We start from the raw sequence: 27,561 nt of genomic DNA, 5'->3' as shown, positions 1-27,561 counted from the left end.
TGCCTTCTTCATGCATATGGTGAACAAAGTATTCATGGACTTCCTTGATAAGTTCGTGGTAGTCTTCATCGATGATATACTTATATACTCAAAAAGTGAAGAAGATCACAAAGAACACCTCCGAGCAGTGCTACAATGACTGCGCGACCATCAGCTATACGCCAAATTCAGTAAATGTGAGTTTTGGCTCAAGCAAGTTGGATTTCTTGGACATGTGCTATCAGCTGAAGGTATAGCCGTGGACCCAAGCAAAGTAAAGAATGTGCTCGATTGGTTGCCGCCCACGACCGTATCACAGATCCGGAGTTTTCTTGGATTAGCCGGATATTACCATCGTTTCATTGAAGGGTTTTCCAAGATTGCTAAACCCATGACAGAGCTGCTCAAGAAGGATAAGAAGTTTGAATGGACTGAGGACTGTGAGAAAAGTTTCAAGGAGCTAAAGATACGACTGACGACCGCACCTGTGTTGACTCTTCCAGATATCTACCGCAGTTTTGATGTGTACTGCGACACCTCCAGACAAGGGCTTGGGTGCGTACTTATGCAAGACGGCAAGGTAGTAGCATATGCATCGCGACAGCTACGACCCCACGAGGGAAATTATCCTACTCATGATCTGGAATTGGCCGCGGTGGTTCATGCTCTAAAAATTTGGAGACACTACCTCATCGGGAAGAGGTGCCAAATTTTTACCGATCACAAAAGTCTCAAGTATATATTTACTCAGCCAGATTTAAATCTCCGTCAACGAAGATTGCTTGAGTTAGTCAAGGACTATGATCTTGGAATAAATTACCACCCGGGTAAGGCCAACGTGGTTGCCGACGCACTCAGTCTAAAGCCTGTCAGCCTAAATGTCATACTGAAATCCTTGCCTCCTGAACTTCAAGAGGAGATTGCTCAGCTCAACCTGGTCATAGTCGATGCTGGTCTTGCTAATATTTTGGAAGTTGCCCCCACACTTCAGGAAGAGATCTGCAAGGCCCAGCCAGCTGACACAGTCCTGCAGAAACGTGCCAAGAATATGGTAGCAGGACAGACCTCAGATTTCTCAAAGGACCAATTTGGTACCCTCCGATTCCGTGGAAGGGTTTGTGTACCCATTCAGGCGGATTTAAAGAAGAAAATCCTGTCAGAAGCACACAAATCTTCGTATTCCATTCACCCTGGAGGTACGAAAATGTATGAAGACCTTCGACAAATATTCTGGTGGGATGGAATGAAGAAATACATTGCCTATTTTGTGGCATGTTGCGACATATGCAACAAGGTGAAGGCAGAACATCAGAAGCCAGCCGGACTTCTCCAATCACTGCCAATCTCACAATGGAAATGGGATGACGTCTGCATGGATTTCATCACAGGACTACCTAAGACTCAGCGAGGCAATGATGCAATCTGGGTCATAGTGGACACCTTAACCAAGGTAGCTCACTTTATCCCGATCAGAACTACATATCGAGCAGATCAACTTGCACAACTGTATGTATCCAGAATAGTCAGTCTGCAAAGAGTACCCCGAATCATCACTTCTGACCGAGGTTCACTTTTTACCTCCGCTTTTTGGTCACGTCTCCATCAAGCCTTGGGGACAGCGCTAAAATATAGTACCGCTTATCATCCTCAAACTGATGGACAGACAGAGCGGGTAAATCAAATACTCGAAGATATGCTACGGGCCTGTGCTTTGGCCCAAGGACCTAAATGGGAAGACTGTCTGCCGTATGCCGAGTTCTCTTATAACAACAGCTTCCAGACCAATTTAAAGATGTCACCGTATGAGGCTTTGTATGGCCGTAAGTGCCACACCCCTTTAAATTGGTCTCAAACTGGAGATAGCCGTATTTTCGGAACAGATCTCATGATGGAAGCCGAGAAGCAAGTCAAGGAAATCAGAGACATATTGCAATTGGCCAAATCTCGACAGAAGAGTTATTATGATGCAAAGCACCGACTGATCAGTTTTGAACCTAGAGAACACGTATACCTCCGAGTCACTCCTATGAAAGGAGTCAAGAGATTCCAGACTCGTGGAAAGTTGGCACCCAGATTTATTGGTCCATTTCCAGTTATGTCCCGAGTGGGTACTGTTGCATATCAGTTGGAACTACCCCCTGAATTGTCGGACGTGCACAACGTGTTTCATGTTTCACAATTGAGGCGATGCATATCGCCGCCTGAGAAAAAGACTGCTATGGCTGAAATAGAGATGGCAAAGGATTTAACATATGAAGAAAGGCCGGATAGAATTTTGGATCAGATGGAAAGGGTCACTCGCAGTAAAGTACGGAAGTTCTACAAAGTTCAGTGGGAGCACCTCACATAGTTAGAATCAACGTGGGAACGGGAAGAATTTCTAAAGGCACATTATCCAGAATGGTTTTCCCAAGCAACTGAATCTCGAGGACGAGATTCATTCTAAGTGGGGGAGGTTTGTGACAGCCTGGTTTTTGCTCTCTTCTATTTGCCTGATTTTCAGTTGGTTTGATTTTGAAATTTGGAGTTTTGAATCTTTTCATATGGACTTAAACACTTGGGTACCCCTTGACTTTCACCCAAGTGCCTCATTTCCCTCTCTAACTATCATTCCCTCTCTGGTTCACCTCGAAATAATATTTTGAATATTTTTCTTAAATGAAAAATATTCATTTCCCTCTCTTAAACCCTAGCTAGCTCAATGTGCTCCAAATCAACCCCAATTTTTCTGGCCCACAAAAATCTGAGAAAATTCACAAATATTCTTTGAACCCTAGGGCACCTTCCTGAGCAAAAATATTTCCTCAGTTTTTGGAATAATTTTGCTACAGAAAATATTTTCTGTTCTGGACAGAAATAGTGGTTTTTACAGCAACTACCATTTTACTAGCTCCATTGTGGCTGATTTTTCTTGTGCATCATCACCTTAGTAGATGATTTCTAACCTCCAAAGCCCAGCTCCCAACTCCCAGTAGTTTGACCACAGTAAGCTCTCAAAGTTACTGATCAGAAACTTACCAAGCAGTTGAAATCTATTCTACTGCGCCTGCGATCAAACCCAAGTGTGGTAAACTCTAAAACTACCACGAACAACATGCCAGAAATGAAGGTTGGACTTAGGTCGGCCTGAGGGCAGAGTTCACGCGGTGACCACGCGTGTGCACGATGCCAACCTGCATGTCGACGCGCTCTGCGTTGTGCCCGAGCTTCTGTTGCTCGCGTGCTCGCTTCCCCGACTGCCTAGCCTTGCCAAAACGTGCCACAATCGTCGTCCCGAACCTCTTAACTCCCTCCTGGCGCTCGCCGACGCCGGAGCTCGCTGCAGCGAGCACAAGCGCAATTCGGCCAATGCAACAGTGCGCGGCGCACTGTGCTCGTCGCCTTCCCCTCGCCCCTGTGCTCGTCCCCGCACGCCCACAGTTCTCGCGTGAGCTGCGTCGCCTTCTCCCTCTCTCACTGACGCCGTTCGTCGCCGGGTGCCGTCTCCAGGTGTCCACCAGCGGAGCCCGATCCCCCCTCGACGCTCGGCTATAAATAGATCCCTCCCCAGCCTCCTCCAGCATCACCCACTCCTCCCACACACTCCACGATCTTGTAGAAGCCGTAGCCCGGGCGGGCAGGCCGCGGGCCGCCGTCCCCGAGCTCGAGCTTGCCGGCGATCCCCTCGGGTCGTCTCCGTAGCTCCAGCCCCTCCCAGGCCCGGGCAACCCTTCCAGGGCCTCTGCCGCACTTCGGTGGTGCTGTTCCGCCTGGTTGAGCCCGTGGAGTCGCCTCTGTTCGCCGTCGTCTTCGTCTCCGGCGACCTCCGCTCTCTGCCTCCGCTAGAGAGGCTGATTCTGACGCCGTCCGACCACCCCTAGCTACTCTACTAGTACGGGCAGGTGCGCCTCCGTCTCCTCTCTCGATCCCTCCCTCTCATTTTGGCCAAGATGCCCTCGTCGCTGGCGTGTGCTCCGGCGAAGCCGCGCCGTCCCCAGTCTCCTTCTCCCCTCCCCTCACCTGACTAGCGGGGCCCACTAGTCAGCCACTCTGTACGCGCGCGAAGCGGTACGAGTGGTGGCGCCCCGAGGCTTTACGCCTACGACGTCACCCCCTCCCAGTCTGTTTTTATTTAAATTCAAATTCATATTTTTTCAGAGAGCTTCAAACAGCCAAAACTCTTTAACCATAAGTCCAAATGAATTGATTCATTTTGCATCGTGTACTTTGTAAAGAACTCTAGCAGCTCACCAAAATGGGATTTTTCCCTACTGTCTAGATTTTCTGGTGAATTTCAGAAGGGTTCTTGATATTTTCTTTTTGTGTTTATAAATATTTTCAGAGAGTGAAGCTTGTCTTGAGGATCACCACGAGGCTTGTGAACCTCATCTGCACTAAGGCAAGCCACAACAACATTTTCATGGTGCCATTGCAATATTTGTGATTTTTACAAGTTGAATGAATGATTTAATCCATGCATTTAAATCACTATTATGTCATTTATATTCCGTTAGTTGCTTGTTTAAGTTAATATGCTTGATTTACAGAAGGTTTGAAGCTAACTAAGTTGGTAAAGAAACTAGAATTAATTTTGTTATGAAAGAGTAATATGGTTATGAATATAAGTAATTATTTGGAGTTATTTTTCTTGCATGAGAAAAATGATAAAATTTGTTAGAAAAGATTCTGTTTAAAGTGAGGTTTAATCCTAACCAGAGTAGTGTCATGAGTTGTTGATGTTTATGCTTAGTGTGGATATAGTTGACCCAGTTATTTCCGATGATATATGATGCATATGTTTGTGTTGCACTTGCATGGCATGTTATGACACCGGTTACTTTCATGTTAAGTTGAACCTGTTAATAACTCAACTTGAATATATCGTTGACCGGGTCATGGTGCCACTGAATCGAGTTTTTCCCAGTGCAACCACATTTGTCTTTATGGGAAGGCCTTTATTCGGTCCGTTGTCATGCCTCTGGTCGGTGCCTCCAACGAGGGAAGGTTATGGGTGTGTGGTACCCTGGCCCGGTAAGCAGACATAACCTTGTGTGCCCGTTGTTGAGATTATGGTACCGTGTCCCCGTGTGGGACGTTTATGTTTTGGCCACGACGGTGGTCGTTGGTGTCTTTGGTAGACACGGGGCCACCCAGGACTAGCCCAGTGGGGAGTGAGTCGGAGTGGCTGGGAGAGTGTCATGGCAATGGAGGGGTTTCGTCGGAATGCCGTTGGTCCACCCGAATGGGATGACGAGGCCATGGGTTCCGTGGTGTGGGTACAGTGCGCTACCTCTGCAGAGTGTATTAATCTATCGATAGCCGAGTCCACGGTTACGGACGCGCTCGAAAGTAGGTCACACCATGGGTCAACGTTTAATAAATCTTGCACACTAAGTTATGAACTTTGCACTATCAATGATGGCGGGAAGGTCATCTTGCGGTTTGAGACCAAGTGTTGGTCGTGGTTGTGATCGCCGAAAGGATCACCATTTGAGACCAAATGTTGGTCGCGGTTGTGGTCGCCGGAAAGATCACGAGATATCCCTAGTTAAGACCATGAGGTTGGTACGTTCGTGATCCAAGAGATCACCATTGGTAAGCCAGTACGAGGGATTTTCACACAAAAGCATGATCACAGCATGTCGGATATATTGTTGCATTATTAATAATTGGTTATTTATCATGATATTGTTTGTCATTATGTTTATGCTTGTTGTGAGCTTGCAAGTACATTCAATGTACTGACCTGGCGTGTCATGCCAGATTTCAGGGAAGTCTCGTTGGAAAGGAGTGTTGTCCGAGTTTAGATCGTGTCCACATCGGTGTCCCTGTGCTATGGAGTTCCGCTACGATGTTGTTCCGCTGCCGCGTAGTTGTTATGATCGAGGCCCCTTTATGTTCACTAAATAATGTACATATTGTTCAGCCGCACCATGTGTGTCGCTTGGCCTCGCTACCTGTTGTAATGTAAATTTTGATCCGCTAGCATCAATAAAGCGGTTATTTTCTGTACCAAGATGTTGTGTGTTGCCAGAAGACATGGTCTCTGGGCTGGCAATGCATGGTAAACTGGTTGCTCTGAGCCGGGTTGCCACAACAATCAACTTGTGTGTCTATGGGGTGCCCCCGTATATAAAGGAGTGGAGGAGGGGAAGGGCCGGCCCTCTCATGGCGCGCCCAAGGGGGGAGTCCTACTCTCGGTGGGAGTAGGATTCCCCCTTCCCTAGTTGGAGTAGGAGAGGAAGGAGGAGAGAGGGAGAAGGAAAGGGGGGCCGGCCCCCCACCCCAATTCGGATTGGGCTTGGGGGGCCACCTTGGCCGCCTCCTCCTCTCTCCCACTAAGGCCCAATAAGGCCCATACACTCCCCGGGGGGTTCCGGTAACCCCCCGGTACTCCGGTAAATGCCCGAACTCACCCGGAACCATTCCGATGTCCAAACATAGCCTTCCAATATATCGATCTTTATGTCTCGACCATTTCGAGACTCCTCATCATGTCCGTGATCACATCCGGGACTCTAAACAACCTTCGGTACATCAAAACACATAAACTCATAATACCGATCGTCATCGAACGTTAAGCGTGCGGACCCTACGGGTTCGAGAACTATGTAGACATGACCTAGACTCATCTCCGGTCAATAACCAATAGCGGAACCTGGATGCTCATATTGGTTCCTACATATTGTACGAAGATCTTTATCGGTCAAACCGCATAACAACATACGTTGTTCCCTTTGTCATCGGTATGTTACTTGCCCTAGATTCGATCGTCGGTATCTCAATACCTAGTTCAATCTCGTTACCGGCAAGTCTCTTTACTCGTTCTGTAATGCATCATCCCATAACTAACTCATTAGTCACATTGCTTGCAAGGCTTATAGTGATGTGCATTACCGAGAGGGCCCAGAGATACCTCTCCGATAATCGAAGTGACAAATCCTAATCTCGATCTATGCCAACTCAACAAACAGCATCAGAGACACCTGTAGAGCATCTTTATAATCACCCAGTTACATTGTGACGTTTGATAGCACACTAAGTGTTCCTCCGGTATTCGGGAGTTGCATAATCTCATAGTCATAGGAACATCTATAAGTTATGAAGAAAGCAATAGCAACAAACTAAATGATCATCGTGCTAAGCTAACGGATGGGTCAAGTCAATCACATAATTCTCTAATGATGTGATCCCGTTAATCAAATGACAACTCATGTCCATGGCTAGGAAACTTAACCATCTTTGATTAACGAGCTAGTCAAGTAGAGGCATACTAGTGACACTCATTTTGTCTATGTATTCACACATGTACTAAGTTTCCGGTTAATTTCCGGTTAATACAATTCTAGCATGAATAATAAACATTTATCATGATATAAGGAAATATAAATAACAACTTTATTATTGCCTCTAGGGCATATTTCCTTCATCCATGATAAGCCACCCCCTAGCATATGTCGCTAGATATCCCCGACATTTGGCGCCCACCGTGGGGCTAGGTGCACCGTCGTCCGGAGACCTGTTCTGGACGGGAACCCTTTTCCTTCCTGGTGAGCGTAGCCAGCCCGGCATGCCCGATGGCATTTGCACCGATGCGCTACATGGCGCAGAAGTCGCCTGCGCGGCGAGCTGCCTCGCTGACCTCATCGGCGGGATCTGCCTCTCCAACGAGCCTGCATCCGATGCGGGCGCAGCCAGCCCCAAGAGCTGCCTCGTCGACCGCCTTAGCAAACTCCGCATCGCTAACGAGCCGGTATCTAACCTAGAGTTGATCGGTTCCACCGACCCGATGCTTGTCGACTCTGACACGGCATCCCTCGACGCTTTCCCCACCAACGTGGTGGTCATCAACGACCCTCTCCCTCACGCGGACAGCAGCGACAGCACCGTCACAGAGGTGCTCGTCATCAACCACGATGGAGCTTCTGGCGGGGCCGCCCAGCCGCTACAGGTAGCACAGCAGGACCTGTCCGCACCCATCGCAGCAGATGCCAACGGCGAGACGCTGGAGGCCTGCCGCCTTGCGCTCATCGAGAACAGCAAGAAGTTGGCCACTACGAGACGCCTTACCGAAGCGTACCAGCGCGAGATCGGTCGCGCCGTCTGCGGCACGCCGGCTGCTGGGGAGCCCAGCCGCGCGAGCGTAGTCCGACAACGCGGCGCGGCCATCGCCAGCATGCTGGGGGTAGACCGCCCTATCTACGCCATGCCCATGGAGAACCTACGCGCTGCCCAGGCGGCAGCAAACAAGCTGGACCACCTAGAAGGCGACGAGCATCGCTGCATGACGGAGCGCGTTCAACAGCTCCTCGACGCGGCCGCCGCGCAGCAAGAAGCTAACCACCGCGTGGAGAACCCAGCCAGCGAGCTGAGAATCTTGCCCCTTGCCGTGAGCAAGGTGTGACCTCCCGGACGCCGACAGGCGGCGCCCGCGATAGACGAGACTGAGAGCCGGCTGCCAGCCGCAGCCGCCACGCCTCACCATCGAGCGCGACCAAGACGGCTGCCCACGAGCAGTGCGACGACGTGATGGTTGTCCGCCTCCTCCTCCTACTCGCAGGGAGAGGCGTGCTTCCCCGCCTCCTGTTGAGCACCCTACTCTCAGCGGTCGGCTGGGCCGCCGTGAAGGAGTCGGAGAAAATGATGCCCGTCACCGGATCGACCGCCTGGCTCGATCCCTGGTGGTAGAAGAAGAAGATGCAATCGGTCCGCCTTGTTTCGGCCCCCGCATCCGCGACAAGCCCTTCCCCAAAGGGTTCTCGCTCCCTCGAGACACTCCCAAGTACAAGGGATCAGTGAAGCCGGAAGATTGGCTAGTCGACTACTCCACTGCAGTCGACATAGCAAATGGCAACAAGCGCGTCGCCGTGAAGTACGTTCTGCTCATGCTCCAGGGCATTGCCCGGACATGGCTGTACAGCCTCAAGCCCTACAACGTCAATAGCTGGCTCGACTTCACCGAAGTCTTCATCCGCAACTTCACCACCACCTACAAGCGGCCGCCCAAGCCTCGGCAGCTTTCTCTGTGCGTCCAAGGCCCCACCGAGTCCACCCGCGACTACTTGACACGGTGGGCCGAACTGTGCAACTCCTGCAAAGGGGTGCACGAGGTGTACGCCATAGAGTACTTCACCGCCGGGTGCAGAGAAGGCGCCTTACTCAAACACCGACTCCTCTGTGACGAGCCGGCTACACTCGACGAACTGCTGATCATAGCAGACAAGTACGCCACTGCCGACTCCTCAATGAAGTCGGAGCTCCAGGTGGACGCGTCCGGGAAGGTGCTCCCTCGGGCTCCTCGGACGCCGGCTGGTGACAACAATCGACGCCAGCTATAGAACGTCAACAAGCGCAAGGCCCCCCAGCCGGCAGGTGGCAATTATTGAGGATCAGCAGCCGGAGGGACAACCCGGCCCCAAGCATCAGAAGGGTGGCAAGCCTGCTTGGTTGCCCGCCTTCCCCTATGAGCAAACCCTCGAGGCTCCCTGCAAGTTCCACAGCGGCGCAAAGCCGTCCAACCACACCACCCGGGAGTGCTACTGGCTCACCCGAATCTCCAAGGGCGAAGGACTGCTGCCTCCTCCGCCTGCTGGCCAGCCGACACCGCCTCCTCAGCAGCAGTCGGCCCGTCCCATCGCCGCCATCCAAGACAAATTCCCTGAAGAACACGGAGCCTACGTCGTCTTCACCAGCGTGGCTGACGACAAGCATAACCGACGTCAGCAGCACCGAGAGGTGAATGCTGTCGCTTCAGAAGTCCCAGAGTTCATGCACTGGTCCGAGAAGCCCATCAGTTGGAGCCGAGCCGACCACCCGGAGGTGATGCCTTCTCCGGGTTCCTATGCCTTGGTGTTGGATGCCACCTTTGCAACAGAGAGGCGGGCTGCTCGTTTCTCCCAGATTCTGATAGATGGCGGTAGCAGCATCAACATCCTTTACCGCGACACGATGGAGAAGTTGTGCATCAAAGAGAAGCAGCTCCAGCCCCGTCGGACTGTCTTCCATGGCATTGTGCCCGGCCTTTCCTGCTCACCAATCAGCAAAATCAAAATAGATGTCCTCTTCGGAGACAAGGATCACTTCCGCCGCGAGGCAATTTGGTTTGAGGTGGTTGACCTGGGGAGCCCTTATCACGCGCTCCTAGGTCGGCCAGCTCTAGCCAAGTTCATGGCAGTACCACATTATGCCTACTTCAAGATGAAGATGCCGGGAACCAAGGGCATCATCACTGTAGCCGGAGACTACAAGAAGTTGGCCACCTGTGCTGCAGCCAGCAGTCGGCTGGCCGAGTCCCTTGTGATTGCTGCCGAGAAGAAGCTCCTGGACTGGGTTGTGGCCATGGCCAGCAAGCAACCGGGCCTGTCACCAGACCCCAAGGAGTCGGAGACCCAGGGCTCCTTCCAGCCGGCCAAAGAAACCAAGAAGATACCCTTGGACCCGGACCACCCGGAGAGGTTTGCTGTCATGGGGGGCCAACCTCGATAGCAAATAGGAAAGTGAGCTCATCGACTTCCTCCGTGAGAATAGGGACATCTTCGCATGGTCTCCCAAAGACATGCCGGGTGTTCCGACAGATTTCGCCGAGCACAAGCTACATGTCAGAGCAGATGCAAAACCAGTCAAGCAACCCCTCCGCCGCCTGTCAGAGGAGAAGAGAAGAATCTTTGGTGAAGAGATAGCCCAGCTTCTAGCAGCCGGCTTCATTATGGAAGTGTTTTTTCTAGAGTGGCTTGCCAACCCAGTCCTTATACTGAAGAAGAACAACAAGTGGCGCATGTGTATTGCTTACACCAGTCTCAACAAAGCCTGCCCCAAAGATCCGTTTGCTTTGCCACAGATAGACCAAGTGATTGACTCCACAGCCGGATGCGAGCTATTGAGTTTTTTGGATGCCTACTCAGGATACCACCAGATCAAGTTGAACCCGGCCGACCGCCTGAAGACCGCCTTCATCACACCATTTGGAGCCTTCTGCTACCTGACCATGACATTCGGCTTGAGAAACGCTGGTGCCACTTTTCAGCGTTGCATGCAGAAGTGCCTCCTCAAGCAACTCGGCAGAAATGCCCACGTCTACGTAGACGATATTGTGGTGAAGACGGAGAAGCGCGGTACCCTCCTGGAAGATCTCAAGGAAACTTTTGATAATCTGCGCCGTTTTCAAATCAAGCTCAATGCAGAGAAGTGTGTCTTTGGAGTACCAGCCGGCCAACTCCTTGGCTTCCTTGTATCAGAACGCGGCATCGAGTGCAACCCTGTGAAGATCAAGGCCATTGAGCGGATGGAGAGGCCCACCCGACTGCGAGACGTCCAGAAGTTCACTGGCTGCTTGGCATCCATCAGCCGCTTCATCAATCAGCTGGGCGAGAAGGCCCTTCCCCTGTACCAGCTCATGAAGAAAACCACTCACTTCGAGTGGAACAACAAGGCGGACGAGGCCTTTCTCCAGCTGAAGAAGATGCTGACCACGCCGCCTGTCCTGGCGGCTCCGGCTGCTAAGGAGCCCATGTTCCTCTACATCGCCGCCACCAGCCAGATGGTCAGCACTGTCATTGTGGTAGAGCGCCCAGAGGACAACAGAGCATAGCCGGTCCAGAGGCCTGTGTACTATTTGAGCGAGGTACTGTCAACCTCAAAGCAGAACTACCCCCACTACCAGAAGATGTGCTACGGCGTGCATTTTGCCGCCAAGAAGCTCAAGCCATACTTTCAAGAGCACCCCATCACAGTTGTCTGCACTGCCCCGCTTGCTGAGATCATAGGCAACAGAGATGCATCAGGCCGAGTGGCCAAATGGGCAATCGAGTTGACCCCCTACACCATGTTCTACCAGCCACACACCGCCATCAAGTCCCAAGCACTGACCGACTTCCTTGTCGACTGGGCCGAGACCCAGTACCTGCCGCCAGCTCTGGACTCCACTCATTGGCGGATGCACTTTATCGCTCAAAGATGCGCATCGGCTTGGGAGCCGACATCGTCTTCACCTCTCCCAAAGGCAACAAGCTCAGATACACACTGCAAATCCACTTTGCCGCCTGCAACAACGTGGCCGAGTATGAGGCGCTAGTACACGGACTCCGGCTGGCCAAAGAGATCGGCATCCGCCGGATCCTGTGCTACGGCGACTCATACTTGGTGGTCCAACGGTCGTCTGGCGTCTGGGACGCCAAGGATGCAAACATGGCAAGCTACTGCTTCCTCGTCCAGCAAATTAGTGGATACTTCAACGGGTGTGAGTTCCTTCACATGCCACGGGCCGACAACGAGCAAGCAGATGCCCTAGCACGGTTGGCTCCACCCGCAAGCCATACCAGCCGGCGTCTCCCTTCAGCGCCTCCTCAAGCCGTCTATCCAGCCTTCGCCGGAATCAGAGTCTATCTTCGTGTCGGCCGCCCCCGGAGCAGTCGGATCCGACTCGGGGGCTGCAGCAGTCGGCCCAGGGACTTCGGCAGGCGGCTCAAGGACTGTAGCAATCGCACCTGGCTCGGGGACTTCAGAGCCCGGCCCGGGGGTTGCAGCAGTCGGCCCGGGGACGTCGGCAGGCGGCCTGGAGACTTTAGAACCCGGCCCAGGGGCTGCAGCAGGCGGCCCGGGGACTTTGGCAGGTGGCCCGGGGACTTTAGAACCCGGCCCGGGGACTTCAACGACGCAGCAAGCGGCAGCCAACTCCAACCCGCCGCCTCCCAACCCAACCGCCCTAGTACGAGTGGTCGTGATGACAGTGGATGAAGTCGAAGCACCATCATGGGCACAGCCTATCCTCAACTTCCTGGTGAGCGGAGAGCTACCAGCCGACGAGATTTTGGCCCGACGGGTGCAACGTCGGGCAGCAGCATACACCATCATAAACAGAGAACTTGTTAGGCGCAGCTTCACTGTTGTGTTCCAGCGCTGCGTAGAGCCAGAGAAGGGCAAAGCAATCCTCAGAGACATCCATCAAGGCGAGTGCGGCCACCACGCGGCCTCTAGATCCCTTGTCGCCAAAGCCTTCCGCCATGGCTTCTTCTGGCCGACTGCTTTGGAAGACGCCAAGGATTTGGTCAAGAAATGCAAGGGGTGACAGAAATTCAGCTCCAAGCAACATCTGCCAGCTTCTGCACTCAAGACCATCCCCCTTACCTAGCCCTTTGTTGTGTGGGGGCTGGACATGGTGGGCCCATTCAAGACAGCACGCGGCGGCATGACTCATTTGCTCGTCGTCGTGGACAAATTCACCAAGTGGACTGAAGCGAAGCCAGTCAAGAAGTTAAATGGTCCGACTGTTGTGACCTTCATCGCAGATATCACCGTCCGGTATGGTGTACCACACAGCATCATCACCGACAATGGCACAAACTTTGCCAAAGGCGCCTTGGCTCATTTCTGCGCAACGCAGGGCATCCGACTGGACTTAGCGTCCGTTGCCCATCCGTAGTCAAACGGCCAAGTCAAGCGAGCAAACGGCCCCATCATCTCCGGCATCAAGCCCCGACTGGTCGAGCCACTGGAGTGCTCGACTGATGCTGGATCGATGAGTTGTCGGCCGTCCTCTGGAGTCTACGCACCACTCCGAAGAAATCAACCGGCTTCACTCCCTTCTTCCTCGTGTACGGGGCCGAGGCCGTCATCCCAACTGACATTGAGTTCGACTCACCTCGCGTCACCATGTACACAGAGGCAGAGGCGAAGGAAGCATGAGAAGACAGCGTCGATCTGCTGGAAGAGGGCCGGTTGTTGGCACTCAGTCGGTCCGCCATCTACCAGCAGAGTCTGGGCCGCTACCACAGTCGGAAGGTCAAACCAAGATCCTTCCAAGAGGGAGACCTTGTGCTCCGGCTGATCCAGCGAACAGCCGGCCAACACAAACTCTCGGCCCCTTGGGAAGGCCCCTTCATCATCAGCAAAGCCTTAGGCAATGACTCTTACTACCTGATCGATGCACAGAAGCCCAGGGCACGCAAGAGGGACGATTCCGGCAAGGAAACAGAGCGCCCATGGAACGCAAACCTCCTCCGAAGGTTTTACAGTTGAAGCAGTATGTACCACGCTACCTTTTGTATTAAGCGCAAAGACATCGGGACCCTAGAGGAGCACTCGGGGCTACCCTTTTTATCTATATGATAAGTTTTATGCCTGTGAATGTGTTATTTCATTCCCTTGCCGGGTACCCGGTTCGACCAGTCGGCCCGGGGGCTTGTCGCCTTGTACTATGTTGATGCCACCTGCAGTCGGACAAGTAGTGTGCCGACATCTAAGCCCTCTCTTGCCTTAAGCCGCAGCTCGCAGAGCGACTCTCCGGCTGGCAAGAGGTAAAGGCAGGAAATGGTGTCCACACGAAAAAAGGCTAAGGAAAAAGCATCTACATAGGCCAAACCAGCTCCTCGCCTCACCGTTCGGCTGCTAAGCAGATGGCCGGCCGGCTTCTCACTTAACTTGCTACGTTCTAAGCGGCCAAAGTACTTGTCTTCCCAAAATGGCCAAGCACCCGACCCAGCCACAGACCGCAGAGCGGCTGCCTGGCTGGCAAGGCGGCAGCCAAGGGAAGATGGCAAAGGAAAAAGCCAAAAGAACAGAAAGGCAAGACAAGTTAGAGCCCGGCAAAGCACAACTTGTGCGAATGAAGTTAATTTACATAAGCAAAAGGCCCTCGGCGAACATTCAACGGAGTTTGAATACACCCCCAGCGGGTGGAATTGCATAAATTTAACATATTTGTCCAAAAGATTACAAGAAAAGGAAAGAAAAGATAAGTTGGCCGCCTAGGCCAGAGGAGCAGCAGCCGGATCTGAGGGGTCGGCAGAGGTTGAGGCACCGGGTGGTGGAATGGCCGTCTGGTTGGTCTCGGCCTGGTCGGCACCGGCAGCAGTCGGCTCGCTGGCATGCGGCTCATTGGTCAAGACCTGGTCGGGTTGAGGTCGGCTGTCGGCTCCATCATTCGGCGCATCATCCTCGCCGTCCTCGTCTTCCTCGTCCTCGCCCACATCGCTGGAGGCGATCTCCTCCGTCGAATCCTCCTCATGCTCCGAGTTCAGCCTGAACCAATTGGGTGGCACCTCAGCGCCCTCCTCGTTCAGCTCGGGGAAGAACTCGGCCATGTCGGCGTGGTCGCGGCTCGCCGCCGCCAGCTCCGGTCCGGCCTACTGCCGGAAGGTGGCCAGCTGAGCCAAGTCCAGGCCTGGGTACCACACCTTGACGAATTCCAAGGCCCTCCGAGCGCCATAACGAGCCGCGGAGCCCTTCCAAGCCTCAAAGCGACCAACTGCTACGTCCAGCCACTCGGCTGTCCGGCTAGGGGTGCGTGGGATCTGAGCACCCAGCTAGAGGGCGGTCAGCACCTGGGCCCCGACGCGCTGCAGGCGGCGGAGCATCCGATGAGCCGGCTGGAGGCGAGCTTGGACGGCGAGAAGCTGCTCGCCGAGAGTCCGGGGCGCGTTGGGCGCGATTTCTGCACCAACCCGTCTTCGCTCGTCGCAGCGAGCCTCGATGGCCTGGTTGGCAGCAACAGCGTGACTAGGGAAGAATTCTGCGCGAGAAGAAAAAAGAAGTATGAAGCTAGAAGCCGGCTCACATAACAGTTGGCGGCTGAAAGAAAGGAAAGATAACTCACCATCGATCATATCTTCGATCGTGCCGTAGCCGTCGTTCATAGCCTTCTCCTTCTCGGCCCAGGCCGAGCGTTCAGTCTCAAACTCGGCTTGGAGGTTGGCCTCGTTGTCCTTCACCTTCTGGAGGTCCGCCTTGTGTCGATCCGCCTGGTTCGCCAACTCCTTGACCAGGCGGCCGCACTCCTGGGCCGCCTTGCTGCGCTCCTCCTCCTTGGCGCGCAACGCGGTTTAGGCCTCGCCCAGGCGCTGCTGCAGGTCGGCGGCTGCCCTTGTAGAAGATAAGAAATAAAGAGCATCAACATCAACAAAGAAGACAAAGTAGTTGCCGGGAGATCCGACCCGACTTCTCAGCAGTCGGCTCGAATCTCGGGGGCTACATCTAGCGGGTGCGCTGACGCGCACCCGCGAGAAAGAAGACGGAGTGCTTACTCCGGCTCTCGGCCAAATCAGTGGTCCGCTTGGCCAGCTCCTGGACATGGGAGTTGAAGGCGGCCGCACGGATGTTGTGGTAATCCTGCAACAAAGACAGCAGAAGAAAAAACAAAGTTAGCACTCGGGACTTACCTTTAAGTTCCGAGCCGCCTGCTCAGTAGCCGGCCCGGAACTCGTGGGCTACACCCAGTGGGTGCGCTGGTGCGCCCCCATGGAAGATTACAAGAATCAGAAACAAAAACAAGAAGCATACCCGGACGGCCGACCGCGTCGCCAGGAACGCCTGCGTGTATTGCTGAAGGGCGGCGCCTTGGGCCTGGAACCGAGCCTGGACGTCCTGCGCGGCCGTGTTCAGAACACCCGTCCCGCCCCCAAGCGTCCATTCCGGAGGGGCGGCACTGGTGGCCTCGGCTTCGGGAGCCGACGAACTTGCCGCCCCGACCTCCAACGGCCGTCGCGCTGAGGCCGCCTTCGCCGCACGACGGCGCACCAGAGTGCGGACTGCGGGAGTCGAGCCCACCACCAACTCGCCACCGACTGGCGACACCTGCGGCGCGTCAGGCCGACTGGTCTGGGCGTCGGCAGTCGGCGTAGGCGGGGGCACTTCCGCCCCCAAGATGACGGGGTCGCCCCCTCCCTTCTCCAGGACCGGCTGGTCATCACCGGCTCCTCCAATCGGCGCCTGGCTCTCCGGCGCCGGTGGCACGGCGCGCAGCGAGACAACGAGCAACGGAGCCCGGCTGTGGGCCGCCTCCGCCTCCTGCACCTTGGCGATTGCATTTGCCTGCTCCTTGGCCGCGGCGTCGGCCTGAGCCTTGGCTGCCGCGTCAGCTTCCGCCTGCGCCGCCTTGGCCACATCCGCCTTCTCCCGCTCCTCACACGCCTCCCGCGCATTTCGCTCCATCACCTCTTGGAGCTCAGCGCGCGGGCCCACCCGGCGGGGCTCTGCGGAGCCATCCGCCAACCCAATCACTAAGGCAGACGGGGCCCGCGAAAGAGAGAGCGGGCCCTATGAAGACACGGCGCCAAGAAGCCGGTAAAAAGACTAGAAGAAAGAAGAAAAGCAAATGCAAAAGCCACAACGGAAAAATCAAAGTACTCACCCGGACGCCAGCGGGAGCCGCTTCGGGGCCCTCTAAAATTGGGCTGCCTTCGCGGCGGCCTCCTGCCGCCTAGTCATGGTGGCCGTGTTCCTGGGCTTCTTCGGCCGGTTGCCGAACAGCAACGAGTCGGCCTGGTGCTTCGGTGCGCGGCCTGGTGCAGTCGGCACGGCTGAGGAGCTCGCGCCCGCCTTGTCGGCGCCGTGCGTACGACGCGGCTCGTTCTCCTCTTCATCGTCATCCGGCTAGTCCTCAAGGCCGCCTCCTCCGGAGCCGCCTGCTCCACCACCGCCACTTGTGGCGTCGTCCTCTTCCATGGCGGCCGCCCCCAAGTCGGGATCATCCACGTCGCTTCTCGACCTGTCCGGCATGTACTGATGACCTGGCTCCAGAGCGTCGGCGGCCGACTGGGTCGAGAAGACCTATACCATGGCCGACTGATTAGACGGCAAAGAAGAACTCGGACAAGCAAAGAAGAAAAAGGATCACAAGACTCACCGCAGGCGGCAGGTGTGCGCGGTCGTACGGCCGCTTGCCGAACTACCACTCCGTCTCCGACAACTTACAGTTGGAGAAGTAGTTGACCAGCGGACCACCTCCACGTCCGGCAGCTCCTTGGTGCTCAACCGGCAAGGGTCCCGATGCCCGCTCATGCTGCTAATGATGTGGGGTCGGGCTTGGAGGGGAAGCACTCAGTGCCACATAGGCGGCCAGCAGGTCCGAGCCCTTGAGGCCCTCCGACTCCGTCATCACCTGAAGTCGGGCGAGGGTGGCGGAGGAGGCGACCGATAGGGAGCTTGGCTTATACTGCCAGTTGGCGCGCGACTCAACAGGCGGGTCGGCTACGTAAACCGGCAAGTTGATGTAGTCCCTCGTCGGATGTATATTCTTGACGTAGAAGTAGGACTTCTGCCACAGTTTGGCCGACTGCAGCAGGGTGACGGACGGGAAGCGATTCCCGGCACCCGGATGCCGCACTGCCACGCAGGCTCCGCACTGGGCCGCCGTGCCCTTGGCGACGGTGCCAAGCTTGAGGTAGAAGCACTCTCCCCAGAGCTCGAGCGTGGGGAGAGTACCGAGGTAGCCTTCGCAGAGGGTGACAAAGGCAGCCAGCAGCACCATCGTGTTTGGCGTGAGGTGGTGCGGCTGAACTCGATAGAAATTGAGGAAGGAGCGCAAGAAGCCGCTCGCCGGAAGGCCGAAGCCGCGAAGAAAATGGGACTGGAAGACGACGCATTCGTCGTCCTCCGGCGGCGGCGAGATTTCTGCCTCGGGGGGACACGCACCTCCACGTTCGTCTCCCGGGGTAGCCGCCACGTCTTGTGAAGAAAGGAGAGGTGATCCTTGTGAACACTGGAGCCGTCCCAGTCGCCGGCCCGTAAGCGCGCCATGGACGTAGGATCTTGTCGGAGGCGCGGCGCGGTGGCGAACGGGCAAAGCCGCGGCGAGAAGAAGCCCAACGACAGTGGGCTGTGGCAGCGCCTCGGCAAGAAGAAGGGGCGCTGTGGCGGCGAAGAGAAGAAGAAGAGGAGCGGCGAAGGCAAAGGGAGAGGAGGGCGCGCATGCGTTTGCCGCCCCTCCTCCCCCTACTTATAGCCCCAGGCAGCGGAACCGAGGGGGCGAGAACGTGGGGGGTCGTGGGATTAACTGCGCCCACTCCCCCACGATCCCACGTTTACCGTGCCAATAAAGCCGTGTATTAACTGCCGTAGAAGCCCAACCGTCCGCCTCGGCCGTAGCGGATCCGCGCGCGTGCCGAGGCCCTGTAGTGGCGGGCCCCAGCCTGCGGCGACATCCCGTCGCGTGTGTGGGCTGGCAAGGCGGCCTGGCCCGCTGGCGCCGCTTGGCGTGCCGGCAACGGGCGGCAAGCCTGACATCGGGCTGGCGTGCCACCTGGCCCTCACCACGACGTTTAGAAATCACCAGGCTGCCTCCCCGGTCACGGCCGGCTCCTAGCAGTCGACATCTCAGAAGACGGACAAAGCAAGACTACCAGGCCACTCGGAGTAGGAAGCTGCTGAGGCTTCTCGCCTTTTCAGCCGCGGCGCCCCACCAACTTCGGGGACTACTGTCGGAGTAAATGACCGCGGGTAGCCTCATCAGCCCCCCATGGTATTTCAAGACATCGGGGCCGGCTGCGCCCCTCAAACATCAAAGACAAAGGACCGCCTTCTTGGGGCCGGCTGGTCCAAGCGGCCGGCTGCTAGAAGGCGGCGGAGCCCAGAAGGCGGCCATGTGGTGGGCCGGCTCCTAGCAGGCGGCCCCCTCGTTCCCTCGAAGTTAGCGGCTCATTACAACGACGAGACGGGGCGTGGCTATAGTGCAACCTGCCACCCCCGAATCCAGGGCAGAATGTGGCCACAGTGCAGCATACCAGGCGGACATCCCGAGCCCGGCGCAGCACTGTTTCGATGCCGCCCGTGACATCATCCATGGCAGAGGGGGCCATGCTCCCACGACGGACTGTCTATACGGCCCATAGGCGGCGGGCCCTACCTGTCCGTGAGATGCCAGAAGGCGGCTGGCCCTGACCAGTCGGCACAGAGGGAGGCCGACTCCTAGCAGGCGTCCTTCCCCCTCCCTTGGAGTCTGTGCGCCATTAACCAGATGAGACGGGGTGTGGCTACAGTGAGCGCCCGCCAGGCGGCGGGACTGTAGCCACGCTCCCCCCGACAAAGCCTCCGTCATCAGAGGCGAGGCTACAGTGTAGATCAGCCGACAGAACCCGCAGGCGACGGGCCCCACCTGTCGGCCGAGAGACCGGCAGCCGGCGGGACCCACCAGGCGGCGGACCTAGTAGCCGGCGACCAGAGACACTGACGGCTGGGTCCTACACCCGGCCAGATTACCATTGTACCCCTGGGGGGTAGGCCTTTATAAACCCCCCAGGGCACCCATGCAAAGGCTTCTGCACCATAGAAGACACACACTCATATAGAGAAAGGAGTAGAGCTAGCCTTGCCCTTCCTCCTCCTCTAGTAAAACAGCTCAAGGAGCAATCTTGTAGCCACTCTATTGACATAGTGATCATGCGGAGACCCCGCAGAGCAGGACTAGGGGTGTTATCTCCTAGGAGAGCCCCGAACCTGGGTAAGAAGCGTCGGCATATCTGTTTACGTCTTATCCTGCTTCCAGGCACCGACGACGTATTTTTGTCCCCCTCCATGATAAGCCACCCCCTGGCATATGTCGCTAGATATCCCTGACAGTGAGAGTCACAGCCGTGCCTCTCAAAAAGGAAAAACGCGCTTTTTTTTCTTTCGTGAGAGTCACTGTGTTGCTTCCGCGAGAGGCACGGTTGTGCTTTCGCGAGAGTCACGCCCGTGCTTCTCGGAAACGAAAAAAACACGTTTTCTGTTTATTTTCCTTTCGCGAGAGTAAGGTTTTGCTTCCGCGAGAGGCACGGGTGTGCTTTCGCGAGAGTCACGGCCGTGCCTCTCGGAAACGAAAAAAAAACGTGTTTTCTGTTTTTTTTCCTTTCGCGAGAGTCACGGTTTTGCTTCCGCGAGAGGCACGGTTGTGCTTTCGCGAGAGTCACGGCCGTGCCTCTCGGAAACGGAAAAAAACATGTTTTTTTTTTTTTCTTTTCGCGAGTCACCGTTTTGCTTCCGCGAGAGGCATGGGTGAGCTTTCGCGAGAGTCACGGCCGTGCCTCCTCGGAAACGAAAAAACAAGTTTTTTCTTCTTCTTTTTCCTTCAGCGAGAGTCACGGTTTTGCTTCCGCGAGAGGCGCGGTTGTGATTTCGTGAGAGGGACGGGCGTGCCTCTTTCGGAAAGGGAAAAACTCGTACTCCCGGTTCGGTTTTTCCGTGAAAAAAAGTTCGTCAAAACCTATCAACATGGGATCTAGTTTTAAAGATCTCGACGCGAGGAACCCAACTGTGAAAGCGGTTCGAGATTTGGATGCACGGTTGCGCCAAGTGGTGCGCTGCATGGGCGCCACTTGTCGCAACCTGAGGAGTTGGAGTGATCTTTACAACGAGTACTTCTCAACTAGTGATTTCGGGTATTTGTTGTCTCGATGTGTTTTCTTTGCTTGTACGAACTAACAACCAGACTAAAAAAGCCCAACCCATGAAGCAAAAGAATGACACATTGAAGGCCCCCTTCTACGTCTACATGAGTAGTCATATATGAGATGTGAAAAGAAGAGGAAACCATTCTTGTGATTAATTCGGAGCTCACTCCGGCCATGGCCACTGGTGCCTGCGGTGGTCATTAGGTGCTGTCCTAAGGGCATGTACAATGATGGCATATGGATACAGATGCCTCATAACAAAAAGTAATTTGAGGCATTTATGTTGATTTTTTCTCCCCAATGCAAGCTACTATCAGTGGGCATCATCAAAGAATAGAAAGTGACTCTCACTACACATGTATTCCTACTCTTTGCTTCAACTTTTCCAAATTTATGTACCGGACCATACTTTTTTTTCAAGCACCCGTCTCCTGTAGAGGATCCCGCTTTCCAATCCGAGCCTACTTTTTCTGTCATCCGATCCTACATAGCACCCTGAGGCTATGCCATGACCATGCCCTAACTAAGCTTCCAGGCTTTGCCCGCTTTCATGCTGAACTTTTTCATCCTCCCGAAGAGCATGACAAGAATGAGGATGAGTTTGCCGGAATCGCTCCACCTCCCAGCAAAGCCGGTCCACCTGTCAGTGCACAGCCGGTCCGGGCTGATCTGCCTGCTGCAACTGTAACCCATGGAGAAGCCCACATTTCCATAAGCGCTGCAGAACGTTACACCGAAAAATGTCAGCTTCCCTTCTCATTGTATATCTATTTGAAAAAGGAGTACCTTGTTATTTCCTTTTTGAGGCTTTGAATCGCTTAGAGTAAGAGGGGACTTGCCTGACGACTTCGACGACGATGCTGAGCAAGTTGAAGTTGAGGGGGTCCTCCTTGAGCTTTTCCCTCTCGGTGATGCAGACGGCAATGACAAAGATGGCGAGGTAGGAGAATTGTGACAGAAGCGTGCTCTTGAGCAACCTGACCCCCTGGGTCTCCTCCGTGGGATGGTCCTTCACGCCCGACCTCTCTTCAAATGGAAACCATGTCGTGTATGGAGGCAGGTACCTGGAAGCAAGCAAGAAGCAGAACGTGAGTGAGGATAATGTGCGGCTAGAAAGACTGCACTAATGCGCTTTATCTACTTGAGGTACCAGAAACTCGGTGAAAAATGCGCTGGAACTGTGTAGTACTCCCTTTGTAAAGAAATATGAAAACGTTTAGACATTAAAGTAGTGTCTAAACGCTTTTATATTTTTTTACGGATGGAGTACGCCCAATTGTAGATATGCTGTATGAAAGCACTTGCGGGCTGGAGCGTCAGTTCTACTTGCTCTTCACCTCTTCTCGATCCCAAAAATGGCACCTACTACTAGACTTTCAGTATCCAGACGTGGACGTGCAAGGACATTCCGGCGAGCGGAAACCATTCTCGGGCAATGGCACATATTCCGGTCCGGATTCGCTGCCTATATACTCAGGGAGTACATACGGTCACGATTTCTCATGGACCACGGCACCATACATGCATGGAATTCAGGGAATGGCACATGTGAGGAAGGAAGCTACTAGAATGGTACAATTGGACGTGTGCATGATGCGTTGGAATACGTTCCGATCAGCATCCCGATTCTCAACTTGTGTCGATGCTGGTGGTTGTTTTTTCTCCCGGCCGGCCAAGGTGCATGCGGTCAGCCAGCGCGTGCGCGTGCCTGTCGACTCGTGGATGGCAAATTGGCAATGCTCTCTTTTTTTGGCGGGGAGGTTGACGAGCTCGAATGCTTTTCACAGGGAGGGAAGATTCCTCTACCTCTCCGTTCAAATTTTTTCTTTTTGAAAAACTTCTCCGTTCAATTATTGAACGAGGTCCACGAGCACAATGGCTAACCCGGCGAAAGGCACAAATTTAACCTCAGGGCGAAACTATTTCACGAACTAAACTGTTTTTGAAAGTATTTCACCCAACTGACCCCTAATGTGCAGCACCTAACACTTAGGCGTCACACCTGTGCAACACCTAGCTGCAAGGAGTTGCACTACACTGTGCAGCGCCTAGCTGTAAGGAGTTACACAGTAGAGTGCAGCGTATTTTTGTCGGACGCTGCACAAAAAGGTCAGTGGTGTGAAATATTTTTCAAAACGGTTTAGTTTGTGAAATATTTTCTTTCTGAGGTCAAATTTGTCAATTTTGCCGGCCAACCGCCTGCAGTGCACCTCGCCACCCATGTTGGACTGCTACTTGGCACGGAGCATGTTCAGCAATGATCGGGTTGAGATATATAGTTTGGCATGCACCTAGGAGTACGTACTAACATGGACGACAAATTAATTAAGGCAAATTAAGAAATAATGCCGATTACTATGTAGTACTCCTCTTGGACGATACTGCCACTCTGAGATGTTACTTTGGCAATTAGCTACTTCATATTCTAGTATGCTTTTGAGACAAATCTGTATAATTGATTTTCAAGATTTTAAGTCTCAATATTTAAAATGTTTTAATTTTGTTTATGAAAAAATTTGTTAAAAGTTTGACTACAGTATAGAAATTGTTAACAGTTTGACTACAATCCTATCAAATTGTCACTTATTTACGTATTATTCTTTCGCGTGGGTACTGAAAGCCTAGCCTGTCTATAATAACATTTACCCCTGGCCTGAAATTGTTGAAAACCCCTGCTAATCCCCTGTACAAAAAAAGAATATATCTCTGCAAATTGTGAAACTTCAGTGAAATGCTCTTGCCAATTGTTAGTTTCTAGGTTCACTATGGGATGAGGATGATTGTTGGGGTGCTGACCAAATGCTTAGAAATGTGACTAAGATTTAAGGAAGTTTTAGGGAACCTCATGGATAATCAGTGCCAAACATTTAGTTGAGAATCACAGGAAAATAAAATCCTAGTTGCTTCTAGTACTTCGTTAGTGTCAAAAACGCTCTTATATTATCGGACGGAGGGAGTACCTTCTGGAATCTAGCTGGCTTTCAACGTAGGGAACTCGGGCATGGCATTCTCGTAAGCATCGACCGACAGCGAGGAGAAAGAGAGAGACAGGACAGATCGAGGAGGACTCACATCATGAGCACGAAGAGCACGAGGATGGCCGGCGCGAGGGTGGAGATGTCAAGGGTCGACTCGCCGGTGTGCCGGGAGTTCACCGCCAGGAACACCGCGCTGCACACCTTCTCCCACGGGCTCATCCCCCGCAGCGCGCCGCCCCACTCCATGCCGCACAGCATCGCCACCTGCACGGTGAGGAAGCCCACCACCGTCGCCGCCAGCATCGCGCACCGCCGCGCCGGGAGCAGGTGGTAGTACCCCGTCAGCTCCCGGCCCTTCTTCGCCGTCTCCTTGAGCTCCACGCGCCTGGTCGCCGCGGCGGCGAAGCGCACGCAGGCGGCCAGCAGCGGCGGGAACAGCGTGTTCCCGACCAGCGCCTGCGGCACGAGCAGCAGCTGCAGCCCGGTGTCCCGCTTGAAGACGATCATGTTCTCGTTCGTCGGCATGTACCCGCAGCTCGAGAACGTGGACACCGTCGTGAACACGGCGAAGGTCCACACGTTCAGGGCCTTGCCCCGCAGCGTCCGCCTCGCCGCCGGCGACGCGTGCAAGATGTACGCCGCGATGGCCCCGGCGCCGAGGACGTGCACCGCCAGGAGGATGGCGAGGACGACGAAGAAGAGCGACAGCACCGCGTCGCGCCGCAGCCTGGTATCGTGCGAGTGGCCCAACGGCTTGCTTATCTCATCATCGGCGGTCGATGTCATCGACGTTGGGTTGTCGAATTCGGTGGCGGCGTCCACCGGCGGCATCTCAAGCTCGGCGACGTGGTGGATCTCGACGCGCCGGGATGATTTGTGAATTTGCTTCCTCAGCTTGGACCACTTGGACGCGAGGCCTAGGAGCGACAAAAACACCTCGCCACCGACGAACATGAGGACAGTCAGGACGAGGAGCTGGCCATTGGAGAACACCTCCATCTCGACAGTGGACATGCTTGACACCGTCGCGGCCGAGACGGCGGTGAAGAACAGGTCGATGCCGCGGGGCCGCCTCGTCCCGTCGCCGCCGGCGCGGAACCTGAGCTGCGCGAGGAGGAGGTAACCGAGCCAGGAGACGGCGAGGAAGTACGCGACGTGGACGAGCAGCGAGCCGAGTCGTCGCCAGAACCGCCCGGCGAGAGCGCGCCGCAACCGCGCCACCGGCTCCTTGACGACGTGGTGCTGCACGTATGACCAGGACGAAGGCGATGACAGGAGGGACAATGCCTTGTCGAGCGCGGCCGTCGACAGTCGCCGTGCGTGGCGCAACAGCTCGGCGACCTTATGACGAGCTCCGGCCATGATTGATCTTTGATGTAGTGATGTCTACTCTGTATTGCGTGGACGCGTTGGGATGTGCATGCATGCATAGGCTGCGTACTGCCTGTGAGAACTGAGGCGTACGACGCCCACATATATAGCCATGAACGTGCTGGCGAGAGTGCATTTTCTACCATGCACCGTATATACCGAGTATCATCTCGCAATCTCGGAGGGCGCTCATCTCTTTAATGATGCTTATCTCGTGGGAAATCTGGAAGGAGAGAAATGCTCGTGTCTTCCGCAACACCGCGGTGCCGGTGGGGGTGATTGTTGCTAAAATCAAAGAAGAGGCTTCCATGTGGTGCCTGGCAGGGGCAAAAATTTTGAGTAATGTAATGCCGCGAGAGTAATGCTTTGTAATTCGGCGTTTGGCCAAAACCTCTATTTCTTCCTCTTAATCAATGAAAATGGCAAATCTTTTGCCTTATTTCAAAAAAAATAAAATACCGTGTATTGATCTGCCGCTTAATTATTTCAGGGTCCTAAAGAAATCACAATGTACTAACCTGCTGTACGTCCCATTTTTCTCCACCTTTCTGTCACATGGTCAGTTTGTGTGTGTCAGTCATTTTTAAGTAGTGTCCTTCCGTTTGAATGCCTCCCACATAAATATATTTTCTCTTCTATTTAACGATTTAGATGCTTGATATCTTCTGAAATACTTTCTACGTCCGGAAATACTTGGCATCAAAATAGATAAAAGAAGATGTATCTAACGCTTTGTGTTATATTCTATTTGGACAAATGTGCTCATATCGGCGAGATATTTTAAACAAGACCTGTAGAAAACTCGATGAAACTTGGTATACATACAGTATTTTCTTTTCAGTTTCGTAAGACCTCTCCACGTTTCACATTTGAATTTTATAATTTGTGAAAATATATTGAGTGATCTTATTTCGATGCTCTCTTCACAAGGAACATAAATATGCAAATGTATCATAAATCAAACTTACAGTTCAAAACATAAAATAAATTTAAATTTTAGAATTGTATGGAGAGAAAAAAAACGTGCGTGTAGTACTACTCTTCTCTACTCATCAGATGTGCATTCATCAAAACATATAGCTCGCATTGAAATATAAAACGTGAGTTCACTCATAAGTTGATTTTCTATATAAAAAAGAAGGCCGCTTATAAAAATGGTGACTGTACGCGTCCGCCGGCGGATAGAATGAAAACATCGGCAGTCTCCAGGGCCACCCGACTGACGCAAAAATAGCCATCGGATCTCTTCAAACGTGTGTGTCCTGGATTTCAACAAGCTGGTTGTTGCGATGTTCACTCTGCAACAGAGGCTTTGTTGTAAAACCACTTGAAGCATTTTTTTAGCTTGAAGCGTTATTTCCTTAAGCATTTATTTTTTGCAACAAAGATCCTGTTGCAAAAAAATATTTGCAAGAGGGGTTGTGTTGCAGAAAAAAAATTGTCTTTCACCTTTCTGCAACTTAGATGATATTGCGGAAGGATTTTTGCAACAAGGATGATGTTGCAGATTTTTTTTTCAATGAAGAAAATGATCAAGTTATATACACGATGTCTACATGTCGGGGCTTTGTATGTTTGCATCATGGCATCTTGTGTTTGCAACATGCCCAATGTTGCAAACTTGTTGGTCCATCTAGCGTGCGCTACGCATCGTATGTCCGTACGATTAAAATCAAATACGACGGCTATGGAGGTGGCGGATACGCACGAGTCATCAGCCGGTTGAAAGCTAGCATTTCCGTTATAAAAAGTAAGGGTACTTGAGGAGTAGATCGTTTGGCGAGAAGTTAGCAAACCCTCTTGTAAATGATCAGATTTATTTCTTCTATAGAGCTATAGTACTCTCCAAAAAAAAAGAGCAGAGCGTTTGCTAACGTTTAGCTCAATGTGTGTATTGCACAGTTCCATACCATCCATGTCAGCGTCTAGGTATCTTCTCCACCCCGGGATGAATGTGCAAGGAACCTTCCCATAGTAAAACAGAAAGCGTGTATGGATAGGGTCAGGTCCTCCTGAAGTGGTAGAACTTGCAAACAATGATTGTATGAACACTTTCCGTAAGTAATACAAGTTCTTTACCCCGCAAAAAAAAAGTGGGTTGTCGGCGTGAAAAAAAG

The 27,561-nt window shown here is 53.4% G+C and overlaps 1 protein-coding gene across 1 annotated transcript; it reads right to left on the bottom strand.

Annotated features, from left to right (window-relative positions):
* Positions 1-20,746: 20,746 nt before the first annotated feature.
* Positions 20,747-27,298, bottom strand: LOC109748336 (probable cation transporter HKT1;4). The gene is made up of 3 exons (XM_045233250.2): positions 24,168-27,298; positions 21,935-22,159; positions 20,747-21,813 (listed from the first exon to the last, which is right to left on the bottom strand). Exons 1-3 carry the CDS (start codon positions 25,433-25,435, stop codon positions 21,615-21,617), a joined length of 1,692 nt encoding a protein of 563 aa, XP_045089185.1. The 5' UTR covers positions 25,436-27,298; the 3' UTR covers positions 20,747-21,614.
* Positions 27,299-27,561: the final 263 nt, after the last annotated feature.

Source organism: Aegilops tauschii, chromosome 2, assembly GCF_002575655.3.
Source record: "Aegilops tauschii subsp. strangulata cultivar AL8/78 chromosome 2, Aet v6.0, whole genome shotgun sequence".
Classification (NCBI taxonomy): domain Eukaryota; kingdom Viridiplantae; phylum Streptophyta; class Magnoliopsida; order Poales; family Poaceae; genus Aegilops; species Aegilops tauschii.
This window is presented reverse-complemented; position numbering and strand designations above follow the sequence as displayed.